This window comes from Ranitomeya variabilis, chromosome 2, assembly GCF_051348905.1.
Source record: "Ranitomeya variabilis isolate aRanVar5 chromosome 2, aRanVar5.hap1, whole genome shotgun sequence".
NCBI lineage: Eukaryota > Metazoa > Chordata > Amphibia > Anura > Dendrobatidae > Ranitomeya > Ranitomeya variabilis.
The window spans coordinates 420,526,922-420,544,931 of NC_135233.1; the positions used below are offsets into that span (position 1 = coordinate 420,526,922).

Consider the following 18,010-nt stretch of genomic DNA (forward strand, 5'->3'; position numbering starts at 1 on the left):
GATTGTCCTTGACTGATCTCACCATTCTTCTTCTCTGCCTTCCTGATGTTTTTCTTGGCCTGCCACTTCTGGCCTTAACAAGAACTGTACCTGTGTTCTTCCATTTCCTTACTATGTTCCTCACAGTGGAAATTGACAGGTTAAATATCTTAGACAGCTTTTTGTATCCTTCCCCTGAACATCTATGTTGAATAATCTTTGTTTTCAGATCATTTGACAGTTGTTTTGAGGAGCCCATGATGCCACTCTTCAGAGGAGATTCAAACAGGAGAACAACTTGCAAGTGGCCACTTTAAGTAGCTTTTCTCATGATTGCATACACCTGGCTATGAAGTTCAAAGCTCAATGAGGTTACAAAACCCAAAAAAGTGCTTTAGTAAGTCAGTAAAAAGTAGGTAGGAGTATTTAAAACAAGAAAATGATAAGGGTGCCCATACTTATGTACCTGTCAAATTTTGTTTGAATGCAGATTGCACATTTTCTGTTAGTACAATAAACCTCATTTCAAGGCAGAAACATTACTGTGTCGAACAGTTATTAGATATGTGAAACTGAAATAGCTGTTGCAAAAAAAACAATTTTTATAAAACATTAAGCTTAAGATTAATAGGGGTGCCCAAACTTTTTCATATAACTGTAGGAGATTCACTCTTTGTATTGAATTGAAATAATTTCACTTTTTGATGATATCCTAATTTTGTGAGAAGCGCCTGTATTTTTGAAGAGTCCATGATAGAAAGTCTCCTCTGACATTATCACCCGCTACAATCTTTGCAATAGTGGGGGGTCCTGGGATTACACCTGGGGTTGTTATGCAGTATTCACCTTCTTTATTTTGGGGTCACCCATGAATGTGGCCCGCCGACCTCACCCCAACCAATAATTCCATTAACAGAGTAATAGAAGGTTACAGTAGCATTCTACTCTTTTATTCTGTTTACTCCTTTCTGTCACTTGTGCCCCAATATTCAGTACATAGATCATTCAGTTACTTTTACCTTATGTGGTTCTTCCTCTCTAATTAATGGTATACTTCTTATTTAGGCCACGTCATCACGTGATGATCTTCCCCCTGAAGGGGATCACCATCTCAGTCAGCAGTGCTTGCATGATGACGATGCGTGGGCTGTGCCACTGACATCCTGCTATCACAGTGACTGATGATGATTGCACAGCTCCCGTCACACAGTTATAATGGAGATCACAGATCTTCCTCTGTGACTGTATACTTGTATATTGTTCATATAGGAGAAAAGGCAGAGGAGGGATAATCACGGGATCCTCCCAAAAGGCAGAGATGATGCTGCACCAAAATATCAGCGACAGATAGCAGAGCACAGAGGAGAAAGGAGCAGAGTGAAATCTGAAAATCAAGATAACGCCTGAAGAGACAAACACAGGTCGGCATGGAAGTAAATCCACTACATGAAGAGAAGTGCGGCTCCGATAGGGAATCATGTGGATTATCCGGAGGGCTCCTTTACAGCATTAGGGGGGGGGGAGGAAGGGGACCTTTCTCAGTGACCTCAGACGTCTGATACAATCAGTAAACATTCATAATCTTTAATTTCACACCAGTAATAAAATTGCATTACATCTTCATAAAATAAATGTTCCAGTTTATATACAGAAAACAGACTGTACAGGTTCCCGGACCCTCCACCCCCTCCCGAGTCCCACAACAGACAGGCGAATGCAGTGCTCAGCAAAGCACGACCGGACATCGAAGACTGCAACTTGTTTGGTGTGGTTTGGGGTGGGGAGGACGACATCGTACACAGTCCGTGGGGTGGGGGGCCGAGAATTCATCAAATATTGCAGGCAAGCCAACAGACACTCGTCACCGCTCTCAGGGAAGGACGTCCACACTGTGCCGGCGGAGGCCGCGGTTATTGCACCTGGGACTCGAAGCTTCCGTTCAGCTGTCCCTCCTCATAGTCCATCTGACACAAGATCATATTGTTCTTAAGAAAAAACTTGTCCCCCACACAAAATCTGCAAGAAGAAGACAGCGGCGGTCAGTTACGAGACGTGAGCCCACCCAAGGTCAGCTTTATGTGTAAGACAGGTGCACCTGACGCCTGAGCGGAGGAGGGGCCGACAACTGAAGCCTGAGCGGAGGAGGGGCCGACAACTGAAGCCTGAGCAGAGGAGGGGCCGACAACTGAAGCCTGAGGGGAAGAGGGGCCGACAACTGAAGACTGAGCAGAAGAGGGGCCGACAACTGAAGACTGAGCGGAGGAGGGGCCGACAACTGAAGACTGAGAGGAAGAGGGGCCGACAACTGAAGACTGAGAGGAGGAGGGGCCGACAACTGAAGACTGAGAGGAGGAGGGGCCAACAACTGAAGACTGAGCGGAGGAGGGGTCGACAACTGAAGCCTGAGCGGAGAAGGGGCCGACAACTGAAGCCTGAGCGGAGGAGGGGCCGACAACTGAAGCCTGAGCGGAGGAGGGGCCGACAACTGAAGCCTGAGCGGAGGAGGGGCCGACAACTGAAGACTGAGAGGAAGAGGGGCCGACAACTGAAGCCTGAGCAGAGGAGGGGCCGACAACTGAAGCCTGAGGGGAAGAGGGGCCGACAACTGAAGACTGAGCAGAAGAGGGGCCAACAACTGAAGACTGAGCGGAGGAGGGGCCGACAACTGAAGACTGAGAGGAAGAGGGGCCGACAACTGAAGACTGAGAGGAGGAGGGGCCGACAACTGAAGACTGAGAGGAGGAGGGGCCAACAACTGAAGACTGAGCGGAGGAGGGGTCGACAACTGAAGCCTGAGCGGAGAAGGGGCCGACAACTGAAGCCTGAGCGGAGGAGGGGCCGACAACTGAAGCCTGAGCGGAGGAGGGGCCGACAACTGAAGCCTGAGCGGAGGAGGGGCCGACAACTGAAGACTGAGAGGAAGAGGGGCCGACAACTGAAGACTGAGAGGAGGAGGGGCCGACAACTGAAGACTGAGAGGAGGAGGGGCCAACAACTGAAGACTGAGCGGAGGAGGGGTCGACAACTGAAGACTGAGCGGAGGAGGGGTCGACAACTGAAGACTGAGCGGAGGAGGGGTCGACAACTGAAAACTGAGCGGTGAAGAGGCCGACAACTGAAGCATGAGCGGAGGAGGGGTCGACAACTGAAGACTGAGCGGAGGAGGGGCCGACAACTGAAGCCTGAGCGGAGGAGGGGCCGACAACTGAAGCCTGAGTGGAGGAGGGGTCGACAACTGAAGACTGAGTGGAGGAGGGGCCGACAACTGAAGACTGAGAGGAGGAGGGGCCGACAACTGAAGACTGAGAGGAGGAGGGGCCGACAACTGAAGACTGAGCGGAAGAGGGGCCGACAACTGAAGACTGAGCGGAGGAGGGGCCGACAACTGAAGACTGAGCGGAGGGGGGCCGACAACCGAAGCCTGAGCGGAGGAGGGGCCGACAACTGAAGCCTGAGCGGAGGAGGGGCCGACAACTGAAGCCTGAGCGGAGGAGGGGCCGACAACCGAAGCTTGAGCGGAGGAGGGGCCGACAACTGAAGCCTGAACGGAGGAGGGGCTGACAACTGAAGACTGAGCGGAGGGGGTCTGACAACTGAAGCCTGAGCGGAGGAGGGGCCGACAACTGAAGCTTGAGCGGAGGAGGGGCCGACAACTGAAGCCTGAACGGAGGAGGGGCCGACAACTGAAGACTGAGCGGAGGGGGTCTGACAACTGAAGCCTGAGCGGAGGAGGGGCCGACAACTGAAGACTGAGCGGAGGAGGGGTCGACAACTGAAAACTGAGCGGTGAAGGGGCCGACAACTGAAGCCTGAGCGGAGGAGGGGTCGACAACTGAAGACTGAGCGGAGGAGGGGCCGACAACTGAAGCCTGAGCGGAGGAGGGGCCGACAACTGAAGCCTGAGCGGAGGAGGGGTCGACAACTGAAGACTGAGTGGAGGAGGGGCCGATAACTGAAGCCTGAGCGGAGGAGGGGCCGACAACTGAAGCCTGAGCGGAGGAGGGACCGACAATTGAGGTCTATGTGGAATAGGAGGCTGACAACTAAAACTTGTGTGGGGAGGAGGCTGACAACTAAGGCCTATGCCCTGGAGGAAGCTGATAATTATGGTGGGTGAAAGCTGAATACACTTAGACCTGACCTTTTCCTTTCTGTAATTACTGGACTCATAAACTGAACATCTTCGTATCAGAATTGCAGTTACTCTGACATATATAAGTACACCAGCCTCATTAGGTCTAAGAATAATATCAGCAGTTTGCATTGTGAAATCAGGTGACAGATCCACGTTGAGCTGCAGTTGCAGGGAGCTGGCCCTTTAAGGAGAATGTTTTGGATCTGGATGTAAATAATGAATCTTTATCTGAATGTATCGTCTTTGTAACTGACATTTGCGAAATTTCCTCGTGCAGTGCTGATTGTCGTCCACCAGATGGCAGTCCAGGCCTGGAGTCTGTGGATGGACACCATGGCAGCTGCTTCTCTATTAACAGCTCAGGAGCGTGAAATCCCCAAATCTGAGCGCAGGAGACTCCCAGCAGCAGCCGGCCCTGGGGGGAGGTAAGGTAAGGCGGCCGGCCCTGGGGGGAGGTAAGGTAAGGCGGCCGGCCCTGGGGGGAGGTAAGGTAAGGCGGCCGGCCCTGGGGGGAGGTAAGGTAAGGCGGCCGGCCCTGGGGGGGAGGTAAGGTAAGGCGGCCGGCCCTGGGGGGAGGTAAGGTAAGGCGGCCGGCCCTGGGGGGAGGTAAGGTAAGGCGGCCGGCCCTGGGGGGAGGTAAGGTAAGGCGGCCGGCCCTGGGGGGAGGTAAGGTAAGGCGGCCGGCCCTGGGGGTAGGTAAGGAAAGGCGGCCTGCCCTGGGGGGAGGTAAGGTAAGGCGGCCGGCCCTGGGGGGAGGTAAGGTAAGGCGGCTGGCCCTGGGGGGAGGTAAGGTAAGGCGGCCGGCCCTGGGGGGAGGTAAGGTAAGGCGGCCGGCCCTGGGGGGAGGTAAGGTAAGGCGGCCGGCCCTGGGGGGAGGTAAGGTAAGGCGGCCGGCCCTGGGGGGAGGTAAGGTAAGGCGGCCGGCCCTGGGGGGAGGTAAGGTAAGGCGGCCGGCCCTGGGGGGAGGTAAGGTAAGGCGGCCGGCCCTGGGGGGAGGTGAGGCGGCTGGCCCTGGGGGGAAGTAAGGTAAGGCAGCCCGCCCTGGGGGGGAGGTAAGGTAGCCGACCCTGGGGGGAGGTAAGGACTCCAGCGCTGCAAAGGAACAATGCTAACCACTGAGCCACCATACAGCCAAATGTTCTGCAGATTATTACACCACTATTCTGTCAGGAAGTGGAGAAGTGATGTTCTCATGTACAGCACAATGGAATCAATGATGCTATATAAATAAATATTATTAATAATAATAATGTTCTGCAGGTCAGTGGTGTAATGCTCTGCAGATATATCACAATCTGGTGGAGGCGCAATGCTCTGCAGGTATCAGGCGGTGGAGGAGGGATGCTCTGCAGGTACATCACTATATCAGGCGGTGGAGGAGCGATGCTCTGCAGCTCAGTGGAGTAATATCAGGCGGTGGAGGAGCGATGCTCTGCAGCTCAGTGGATTAATGCTCTGCGGCCTCAGCCCGGGCTCTCACCTCTGGTTGCACAGCTGGCAGGCGAAGCAATCCAGGTGGTAGACGTTGTCTCTGGCGCGCATCACCATCTCGAAGGCCGGGATCAATTTACTACACGCAGCGCAGTTTCCAGTGGTTCCAAACAACCTGCAGAGACACAAGCGGAGCCGCACCGTTACTGGACGCCGCGACTCTTGGAGGCACCTGCTCGCCGGCACTGATTCTTAGGCTTTATTCACACATCAGTGTTTTATGCCAAAATCATAAAAACCTCAGACATAGGGCCGGCATCAGCGTCTGTGACACTTTCCTCTGATTGTTACAGTCCTTGTTTTCACTTAGAAGTCCTGACGTGTGAATAAGCCCTAAGTTAGATCATTCTACTCCAGTCACATCCAGAGCTGCGCTCATAGTTCATTTAGCTGCCATCTATGTTCCACCTCCGTTTTAAGTGGCCGCTGTGTACATGCAAATATAATTAGGTGTGTAATATATCAGAGAAATGGCTTCTTTCTCCACTTATGAGCCTCTTCTTCCCCTTCTCCCCTGAGTGCACCAATCAGTCTGACTAAAAGCTCAAGTCCATCATGTTCAAACTAATACAGCTACAGCCTGTAAGCTCACTGCGGGAGGAGGCTACACCGGCCTCTGAAGTCTCCCGACAGAGGAGGAGCAGAGCTCACTGAGGGAGAAGGCTACACCGGCCTCTGAAGTCTCCTGACAGAGGAGGAGCAGAGCTCACTGAGGGAGGAGGCTACACTGGCCTCTGAAGTCTCTGGACAGAGGAGGAGCAGAGCTCACTGAGGGAGGAGAGCTACACCAGCCTCTGAAGTCTACGGACAGAGGAGGAGCAGAGCTCACTGAGGGAGGAGGCTACACCGACCTCTGAAGTCTACGGACAGAGGAGGAGCAGAGCTCACTGAGGGAGGAGGCTACACTGGCCTCTGAAGTCTCCAGACAGAGGAGGAGCCGAGCTCAGTGAGGGAGGAGGCTACACCAAACTCTGAAGTCTACGGACAGAGGAGGAGCAGAGCTCACTGAGGGAGGAGGCTACACCGGCCTCTGAAGCCTATGGACAGAGGAGGAGCAGAGCTCACTGAGGGAGGAGGCTACACCGGCCTCTGAAGTCTCCAGACAGAGGAGGAGCAGAGCTCACTGAGGGAGGAGGCTACACCAACCTCTGAAGTCTCCGGACAGAGGAGCAGAGCTCACTGAGGGAGGAGACTACACCAACCTCTGAAGTCTCCAAATAGAGGAGGAGCAGAGCTCACTGAGAGAGGAAGCTACACCAACCTCTGAAGTCTCTGGACAGAGGAGGAGCAGAGCTCACTGAGGGAGGAGGCTACACCAACCTCTGAAGTCTCTGGACAGAGGAGGAGCAAAGCTCACTGAGGGAGGAGGCCACACCAACCTCTGAAGTCTCCGGACAGAGGAGGAGCAGAGCTCACTGAGGGAGGAGGCTACACTGGCCTCTGAAGCCTATGGACAGAGGAGCAGAGCTCACTGAGGGAGGAGGCTACACCAACCTCTGAAGTCTCCCGACAGAGGAGGAGCAGAGCTCACTGAGGGAGGAGGCTACACCAACCTCTGAAGTCTACGGACAGAGGAGGAGCAGAGCTCATTGAGGGACGAGGCTACACCGGCTTCTGAAGCCCACGGACAGAGAAGGAGCAGAGCTCACTGAGGGAGGAGGCTACACCGACCTCTGAAGCCTACGAACAGAGGAGGAGCAGAGCTCACTGAGGGAGGAGGCTACACCGGCCTCTGAAGCCTATGGACAGAGAAGAAGCAGAGCTCACTGAGGGAGGAGGCTACACCGGCCTCTGAAGCCTACGGACAGAGAAGGAGCAGAGCTCACTGAGGGAGGAGGCTACACCGGCCTCTGAAGTCTCCGGACAGAGGAGGAGCAGAGCTCACTGAGGGAGGAGGCTACACCTGCCACTGAAGTCTCCGGACAGAGGAGGAGCAGAGCTCATTGAGGGACGAGGCTACACCGGCTTCTGATGCCCACAGACAGAGAAGGAGCAGAGCTCACTGAGGGAGGAGGCTACACCGACCTTTGAAGCCTACGAACAGAGGAGGAGCAGAGCTCACTGAGGGAGGAGGCTACACCGGCCTCTGAAGCCTATGGACAGAGAAGGAGCAGAGCTCACTGAGGGAGGACGCTACACCGGCCTCTGAAGTCTCCGGACAGAGGAGGAGCAGAGCTCACTGAGGGAGGAGGCTACACCTGCCACTGAAGTCTCCGGACAGAGGAGGAGCAGAGCTCATTGAGGGACGAGGCTACACCGGCTTCTGATGCCCACGGACAGAGAAGGAGCAGAGCTCACTGAGGGAGGAGGCTACACCGACCTTTGAAGCCTACGAACAGAGGAGGAGCAGAGCTCACTGAGGGAGGAGGCTACACCGGCCTCTGAAGCCTATGGACAGAGAAGGAGCAGAGCTCACTGAGGGAGGACGCTACACCGGCCTCTAATGTCTCCGGACAGAGGAGGAGCAGAGCTCAGTGAGGGAGGAGGCTACACCGGCCTCTGAAGCCTATGGACAGAGGAGGAGCAGAGTTCACTGAAGAAGGAGGCTACACTGGCCTCTGAAGTCTCCAGACGGAGGAGGAGCAGAGCTCACTCCACTCACCAGAGAAGCCAAGCACACAGACTGAGCTGCAGCATCGGGTTTACCTCCCTCCAGTGCTGGATGCACAGTGCTTCTCTTGTCACATCTGCTGTATAATGTCTGTTGTGCAGCTTCTAGGAAGTATTTATTTAAACCCAGGGCTGGATTCACAGCTACACTTTTCAGTATCACTGTATCATGGTCTTCATGCTGCTGCTGCTCCTAATAGGTGTTTTATCAGTGAAGGACACACAGCAACAATAATCATTACTGTCTGTGCATGATGTGCAAGGAAGATATCGGAGCATCTAATCTACACCCACTAGCTCAGAGATAATAAAAATAGAGATCATGGAGTATAGGTCCTAATAGTAGAATAGTGATCGAAGCTCTGGAGGATAAGACAATGTAACAGAATAGTGAGTGCAGCTCTGGAGGTGACTGGAAGATAAGACACGATGTAACAGAATAGTTAGTGCTGGTCTGGAGGATAAGACACAATGCAACAGAATAGTTAGTGCAGCTCTGGAGGATAAGACACGATGTAACAGAATAGTTAGTGCAGCTCTGGAGGATAAGACACGATGTAACAGAATAGTGACTGCAGCTCTGGAGGTGACTGGAGGATAAGACATGATGTAACGGCAGAATAGTGAGTGCAGCTCTGGAGGTGACTGGAGGATAAGAGACAATGTAACATTAGTGAGTGCAGCTCTTTTCTAAGAAGCGAGTTCCATAATTTGTAAATAACAGACAGAGACCACCCCTCGCCATATGTAATGATGGCCCCTGAGGTTTCGGTGTCCTCTGTAGTCGCACCAGTAATCGTTCCATCCTGACATAACGGATCTCAGTAATTATTTCTTCTTTGTTTTGGTCCTGATATGACTGTGTGCATTCTGCGCGGTGTGATACAGTTTTTAATACTCTGAAGCTTAATCCTGAGGACACGGAGGAATACAAGTCCTGGATTCCATGTGGCTGGAAGGTTAGGTGCAGGGACCTCGACGTCATTTGTTTGGTATCATTGGATCTTGTTATAGGAGACACAATCTGCCTGGACATACAAGTGAGTGCAGATTGTCGTCTGGCAGCGCCGCAGCCGTGAGCGACAGCACAGAGCGCCATACAAATCCGGAGGGACCGCGCCCTGCAGAGCCCATCGTCATGTCCAGCCAGGGGAACGGTGAAAGGCGAATCGCCCCCGATGTTACATGTAACTCAAAGAAAGGGAAATTAAACAAAAAGGAGATTCTGAAAAGACAAAAGAAACGAACCCCAGTAGCCCCCATCAGTCCTATTATCCTGCCCCGGAGGGTGAGGCCACAGTGTAGGTCTGTTATTGTTTTCGTGAACCAGAAGAGTCAGGATGAGCAGAGATTTAGATCCCTTTGCTGAGCGGACGGTTGTGCGAGGACGCAGCGACTGTAATAACAACATGGATCTACAATATATTATGACCCCGGTGATTATCATCAGACATCACAGCAGCCTGTTGCCAATCTGCAATTACCTTGTAGAAGTTTCCTTTTATTTCTATTCTACTGTATATTTTTATATTGGGATTTTTTTACATTTTTGTATTAGTTTTACTGTAAATAAAATGATCAAATGTAACAATAAGGAAACAATGAATTGTATCACGACCCTCACGTCTCACTGCAGGGATGTAAACGGTCACCGGACGCCTCGCTGTGATCATCTACACTTGATAGGAACTAATACAATATTCTCGCTCTGCTTTTACATAGGACTGCAGGAAACGCCTACTACATTATCTGTACTCGGAGTTATTACTGTGTTACTTATGTTGTTACATAGGACTGCAGGTGACGTCTACCACATCTGTACTCGCATTGATAAAGTCTTGCAGTGTTGGGGGTAGTAGTGCTGGATGTTGAATTGCATGGAGCGAGTGGGATAACGAGGGGCTGTTCAGGTCTCTAATCTTCGCTACATGTGGCATCGTCTGTGATGAATTATTCATAAATTGCACAATAGCATCGGCCACTTTCCAGATTACCGGACACAAAAGATCCCACACCGCACTATTTGTAAAGAAAACTGCTACATTTACAGAACTGTTCCCTTTACCCTTAAAGCTGCAAAACACTAAGGGAATGGTGCCCATCTCCTAACAAAAAATTTCTTGCCTATATTAATCCAAAGTGTCACTACTATAACAGAAAAAGAAAAAAAAAAAAAAACAACGAAAAGCTACAGACTACAAAAATTATAAAGATGCCAAAGTGAAATTGTGAATATTGAAAAGAAAATATAAAGTAAAATTGATTAAAAAAACTATGGTCATAAAACACAACATTGGTGTGAATAAGGGAAATCATGAAAAGAGGTGTATAATACTGCTCCTATGTACAAGAATATAACTACTATAATACTGCACCTATGTACAAGAATATAACTACTATAATACTGCCCCTATGTACAAGAATATAACTACTATAATACTGCCCCTATGTACAAGAATATAACTACTATAATACTGCCCCTATGTACAAGAATATAACTACTATAATACTGCTCCTATGTACAAGAATATAACTACTATAATACTGCTCCTATGTACAAGAATACAACTACTATAATACTGCCCCTATGTACAAGAATATAACTCCTATAATACTGCCCCTTTGTACAAGAATATAACTACTATAATACTGCTCCTATGTACAAGAATACAACTACTATAATGCTGCCCTATGTACAAGAATATAACTACTATAATATTGCCCCTATGTACAAGAATATAACTACTATAATACTGCCCCTATGTACAAGAATATAACTCCTATAATACTGCCCCTATGTACAAGAATATAACTATTATAATACTGCTCCTATGTACAAGAATACAACTACTATAATGCTGCCCTATGTACAAGAATATAACTACTATAATATTGCCCCTATGTACAAGAATATAACTACTATAATACTGCCTCCTATACACAAAAATATAACTGCTATAATACTGCCCCATGTACAAGAATATAACTACTATAATACTGCTCCTATGTACAAGAATATAACTACTATAATACTGCTCCTATGTACAAGAATATAACTACTATAATACCGCTCCTATGTACAAGAATATAACTACTATAATACTGCCCCTATGTACAAGAATATAAGTACTATAATACCGCTCCTATGTACAAGACTATAACTACTATAATACCGGTCCTATGTACAAGAATATAACTACTATAATACTGCTCATGTGTACAAGAATATAACTACGATAATACAGCTTCTATGTACAAGAATATAACTACTATAATACCGCGCCTATGTGCAAGAATATAACTACTATAATACCGCTCCTATGTACAAGGATATAACTACTATAATACTGCCCATGTGTACAAGAATATAACTACTATAATACTGCTCCTATGTACAAGAATATAACTACTATAATACCGCTCCTATGTACAAGAATATAACTACTATAATACTGCCCATGTGTACAAGAATATAACTACTATAATACCGCTCCTATGTACAGGAATATAACTACTATAATACCGCTCCTATGTACAAGAGTATAACTACTATAATACTGCTCATGTGTACAAGAATATAACTACTATAATACAGCTCCTATGTACAAGAATATAACTACTATAATACTGCCCATGTGTACAAGAATATAGCTACTATAATACTGCTCCTATGTACAAGAATATAACTACTATAATACTGCTCTTATGTACAGGAATAGAACTACTATAATACTGCCCCTATGTACAAGAATATAACTACTATAATACCGCTCCTACGTACAAGAATATAACTACTATAACACGGCTCCTATGTACAAGAATATAACTACTATAATACTGCCCCTATGTACAAGAATATAACTACTATAATACTGACCCTATGTACAAGACTATAACTACTATATTACTGCCCCCTATGTACAAGAATATAACTACTATAATACCGCTCTTATGTACCAGAATATAATTACTATAATACCGCTCCTATGTACAAGAATATAACTACTATAATACTGCCCATGTGTACAAGAATATAACTACTATAATACCGCCCCTATGTACAAGAATATAACTACTATAATAATGCTCCTATGTACAAGAATATAACTACTATAATACCGCTCCTATGTACAAGCATATAACTACTATAATACTGCCTCTATGTACAGGAATATAACTGCTATAATACTGCTCCTATGTACAAGAATATAACTACTATAATATTGCTCTTATGTACAGGAATATAACTACTATAATACTGCCCCTTATGTACAAGAATATAACTACTATAATACTGCCCATGTGTACAAGAATATAACTACTATAATACCACTTCTATGTACAAGAATATACTACAATACCGCTCCTATGTACAAGAATATAACTACTATAACACCGCTCCTATATACAATATAACTACTATAATACTGCTCCTATGTACAAGAATATAACTACTATAATACTGCCCCCTATGTACAAGAATATAACTACTATAATACTGCCCATGTGTACAAGAATATAACTACTATAATACTGCTCCTATGTACAAGAATATAACTACTATAATACTGCTCTTATGTACAGGAATATAACTACTATAATACAGCCCCCTATGTACAAGAATATAACTACTATAATACCGCTCCTATGTACAAGAATATAACTACTATAATACCGCTCCTATGTACAAGAATATAACTACTATAATACTGCCCCTATGTACAAGAATATAACTACTATAATACTGCCCATGTGTACAAGAATATAACTACTATAATACGGCTCCTATGTACAAGAATATAACTACTATAATACTGCCCCTATGTACAAGAATATAACTACTCTAATACTGCTCCTATGTACAAGAATATAACTACTATAATACTGCTCTTATGTACAGGAATATAACTACTATAATACTGCCCCTATGTACAAGAATATAACTACTATAATACTGCCCCTATGTACAAGAATATAACTACTATAATACTGCTCCTATGTACAAGAATATAACTACTATAATACCGCTCCTATGTACAAGAATATAACTACTATAATACTGCCCATGTGTACAAGAATATAACTACTATAATACCGCTCCTATGTACAAGAATATAACTACTATAATACCGCTCCTATGTACAAGAATATAACTACTATAATACCGCTCCTATGTGCAAGAATATAACTACTATAATACTGCCCCTATGTACAAGAATATAACTACTATAATACTGCTCCTATGTACAAGAATATAACTACTATAAACATGAGATTGGGGATTAGATTGTGAGATCCTGGTGGTCAGTGACTGATGTGAACAGTGATGATGTCGCCGCCCTCTGCCCCTGCTGGTGACACCTCTGTGACATACACATGTACATCTGCCGCCCTCACCTCAGGTAGTCTCTGCGGCACAGGATCAGATTTGCCTTGGTGTAGAGCGTTGAGCCAACCTCCCCCAGGCGGCAGTCGCAGCAGGCGCATTTCAGACAGTCCTCGTGCCAGTATTTGTCCAGGGCTTTCAGCAGGTAGCGGTCCTTGATCTTCCGGTTGCAGCCAGCGCAGCCTTTCTGTTTCCCTTTGGGCTGTACGGACAGCATGGGAACTCCTAGGAGAGAGGAGAGCAGACACGTGAGGATGGCGCCATGACGCATATATATGACCAGGGTCCCATAGTGGCCACATCTGCAGCTCCAGGGGCCCCTCTTGTCTGTCCTAATATCATTCCTTGTAACAAGGAAACACGAGAGCTGAACCCAGCACCTACTAATGATGGAGAAGCCCTATAAGCATGGCTTCAGGTGTTAAGGGGGATCTCCAGCGGGGATATATATATATATATATATATATATATATATATATATATATATATATACAGTACAGACCAAAAGTTTGGACACACCTTCTCATTTGAAAGATTTTTCTGTATTTTCATCATGACTATGAAAATTATAAATTCACACTGAAGGCATCAAAATTATGAATTACCACATGTGGAATTATATACTTAACAAAAAAGAGTGAGACAACTGAAATGATGTCTTATATTCTAGGTTCTTCAAAGTAGCCACCTTTTGCTTTGATGACTGCTTTGCACACTCTTGGCATTCTCTTGATGAGCTTCAAGAGGTAGTCACCGGGAATGGTTTTCACTTCACAGGTGTGCCCTGTCAGGTTTAATAAGTGGGATTTCTTGCCTTATAAATGGGGTTGGGACCATCAGTTGTGTTGTGCAGAAGTCTGGTGGACACACAGCTGATAGTCCTACTGAATAGACGGTTAGAATTTGTATTATGGCAAGAAAAAAGCAGCTAAGTAAAGAAAAACGAGTGGCCATCATTACTTTAAGAAATGAAGGTCAGTCAGTCCGAAAAATTGGGAAAACTTTGAAAGTGTCCCCAAGTGCAGTGGCAAAAACCATTAAGCGCTACAAAGAAACTGGCTCACATGAGGACCGCCCCAGGGAAGGAAGACCAAGAGTCACCTCTGCTTCTGAGGATAAGTTAATCCGAGTCACCAGCCTCAGAAATCGCAGGTAAACAGCAGCTCAGATTAGAGACCAGGTCAATGCCACACAGAGTTCTAGCAGCAGACACATCTCTACAACAACTGTTAAGAGGAGACTTTGTGCAGCAGGCCTTCATGGTAAAATAGCTGCTAGGACACCACTGCTAAGTACAGGCAACAAGCAGATGAGACTTGTTTGGGCTAAATAACACAAGGAATGGACATTAGACCAGTGGAAATCTGTGCTTTGGTCTGATGAGTCCAAATTTGAGATCTTTGGTTCCAACCACCGTGTTTTTGTGCGACGCAGAAAAGGTGAAAGGATGGACTCTACATGCCTGGTTCCCACCGTGAAGCATGGAGGAGGAGGTGTGATGGTGTGCGGGTGCATTGCTGGTGACACTGTTGGGGATTTATTCAAAATTGAAGGCATACTGAACCAGCATGGCTACCACAGCATCTTGCAGCAGCATGCTATTCTATCCGGTTTGCGTTTAGTTGGACCATCATTTATTTTTCAACAGGACAATGACCCCAAACACACCTCCAGGCTGTGTAAGGGCTATTTGACCAAGAAGGAGAGTGATGGGGTGCTACACCAGATGACCTGGGCTCCACAGTCACCAGACCTGAACCCAATCGAGATGGTTTGGGGTGAGCTGGACCGCAGAGTGAAGGCAAAAGGGCCAACAAGTGCTAAGCATCTCTGGGAACTCCTTCAAGGTTGTTGGAAGACCATTCCCGGTGACTACCTCTTGAAGCTCATCAAGAGAATGCCAAGAGTGTGCAAAGCAGTCATCAAAGCAAAAGGTGGCTACTTTGAAGAACCTAGAATATGACATATTTTCAGTTGTTTCACACTTTTTTGTTAAGTATATAATTCCACATGTGTTAATTCATAGTTTTGATGCCTTCAGTGTGAATGTACGATTTTCATAGTCATGAAAATACAGAAAAATCTTTAAATGAGAAGGTGTGTCCAAACTTTTGGTCTGTACTGTATATTAGGAAGAAAGGAGCAATATCCACAGGGACCGACTGACCCGAACCACATGAATGCGTCGTACAATACAGGTATCGGAGCAGCTATGAGCAATCTATAGGGGTGGTGGGGATGAGGCATGAGCAGCCTTTCCTCCATCAGCCACGATCAGTGCTGGCCCCGTCCACATCTGTTTTACCCCTTAGATGCTGCTGTCAATAGTGACTATATCACATAAATGGTTAACAGTGTGGGGGCTTCCTGTTTATCCCCATCGGCCCTCAGAGATCATGATTGTGGGGTCCTGATGTTTGCCGGTAATTCACGGCCAAATAGTGGCCTCAGAGTCTCCCGGCTACAGCGGACGGAGCAGAAGTCACCGACATTTAGGTGATCAAGCACTTCATCATTCTGGTCATGTCACTTTACATTAATTCCTGAAAATCACCTGAAGGGTTAATAATCTACCTGACTGCAGTTTCCAATATGTGTGTGTGTGTGGGGGGGGGGGGGGGCGCAGTGTCAGTTTTGGGGGTTTCCCAACATATAGGACCCCCAAAGTCACTTCACACCTGGATAGGTCCCAAGAAAAATAAATTTTGTAAATTTCCTTGAAAAAAAATGAAAAATTCCTGCTACGTTATTAAACCTCCTCAACGGCGAACAAAATAAAGTAACATTTTACAAATGGCGCTGATATAAAGCCGACATGAGGGAAGTGTTATCTATTAAGGGTTTCTGTGGTGTGACTCTCTGGATTAAAGGAAGAAGCATTCAAAGTCTGACATTGCTAATTCTCTAACATTTTTGTCAAATTTCTGCTATGTTTTATAAATAAACACAAAACATATCGACCTAAATTTACCATCATCATAAAGTATAATGTGCCACGAAAAAAACAATCTCAAAATCAGCGGGATATATTGAAGCTCCACCAGAGTTATCAACACATGAAGAGACACTGGACAGATTTTAAAAAAATTGGCTCCGTCACTAAGGGGTTCATCTTTGGTTTCCAGGAGGTTTCCCCACTCCTGGAGGTCTCACATTTTCTCAGGAGCCGTCCGAACATTCTTTTAGAGTTGTCATATGCAGGACAGAGCCGGCACCGGGGACCATAGGGCACGAATCAGGGGGCCTGTGATCTTAAAGGGAACTTGTCGCTACACGAATGCTGCCCAAACTGCGAGCAGCCTGAATCAGAGCGCGGTGCGCGATTACAGCCGGAGCCGGTATATTATCCTCACTCCGGCGTGTCACAGAAAACACAGAGTGGACATCCGGCTGATAAGTCTGGCACCATCCCGCTCCGGCTCCCCCACGCCCTGGCTCCTACGCACACTCCCCGGCTCCTCCACGCCCTGGCTCCTCCACGCCCCAGCTCCTCTACTCCTTGCTCCTCCGCGCTCCGGCTCCTCTACTCCTGGCTCCTCCACGCACCGTCTCCTCCACTCCTGGCTCCTCCACGCCCCAGCTCCTCTACTCCTGGCTCCTCCGCGCCCCAGCTCCTCTACTTCTGGCTCCTCCACGCCCCGGCTCCTCCGCGCCCCGGCTCCTCTACTCCTGGCTCCTCCACGCCCCGTCTCCTCCACTCCTGGCTCCTCCACTCCTGCCTCCTCCACGCCCCAGCTCCTCTACTCCTGGCTCCTCTGCGCCCACGGCTCCTCTAGTCCTGGCTCCTCCGCGCCCCGGCTCCTCTACTCCTGGCTCCTCCACGCCCTGTCTCCTTACTCCTGGCTCCTCCGCGCCCTGGCTCCTCCACTCCTGGCTCCTCCACACACACACACACTTCCTGGCTCCTCCACTCCTGGCTCCTCCACGCCCCGGCTCCTCCACTCCTGGCTCCTCCGCAAACACACACACTCCCTGGCTCCTCCACTCCTGGCTCCTCCGCACCCCGCCTCGTCCACTCCTGGCTCCTTCGCGCCCCAGCTCCTCCACTCCTGGCCCCTCCACACACACACACACACACACTCCCTGGCTCCTCCACTCCTGGCTCCTCCGTGCCCCAGCACCTCCACTCCTAGCTCCTCCGTGCCCCGACTCCTCTACTCCTGGCTCATCCGTGCCCCGGCTCCTCTACTCCTGGCTCCTCCACGCCCCGGCTACTCCACTCTCGGCCCCTCTACACACACACTCCCTGGCTCCTCCACTCCTGGCTTCTCCGTGCCCCAGCACCTCCACTCCCGGCCTCTCCTCACCCTAGCTCCTCCGCACCCCAGCTCCTCCTCTCTCGGCCCCTCCGTGCCCCGGCTCCCATGTGTGGACTTGGAGAGAGACTTGGGCCGGACTAAGCATGTCTG

The 18,010-nt window shown here is 48.2% G+C and overlaps 1 protein-coding gene across 3 annotated transcripts in view; it reads right to left on the reverse strand.

Annotated features, from left to right (window-relative positions):
* Positions 1–1,547: 1,547 nt before the first annotated feature.
* The window catches only part of LMO1 (LIM domain only 1), a 117,836-nt gene continuing 101,373 nt past the window's right edge, over positions 1,548–18,010 (reverse strand). For all 3 annotated transcript variants that reach the window (XM_077286616.1, XM_077286617.1, XM_077286615.1), the window contains exons 2-4: positions 13,613–13,826; positions 5,595–5,720; positions 1,548–1,995 (exon numbers count right to left, since the gene is read on the reverse strand). In XM_077286616.1, coding sequence (XP_077142731.1) covers positions 1,890–1,995; positions 5,595–5,720; positions 13,613–13,826 — 446 coding nt within the window. In that variant the 3' untranslated portion in view covers positions 1,548–1,889. The remainder of the gene's footprint in view (positions 1,996–5,594; positions 5,721–13,612; positions 13,827–18,010) is intronic.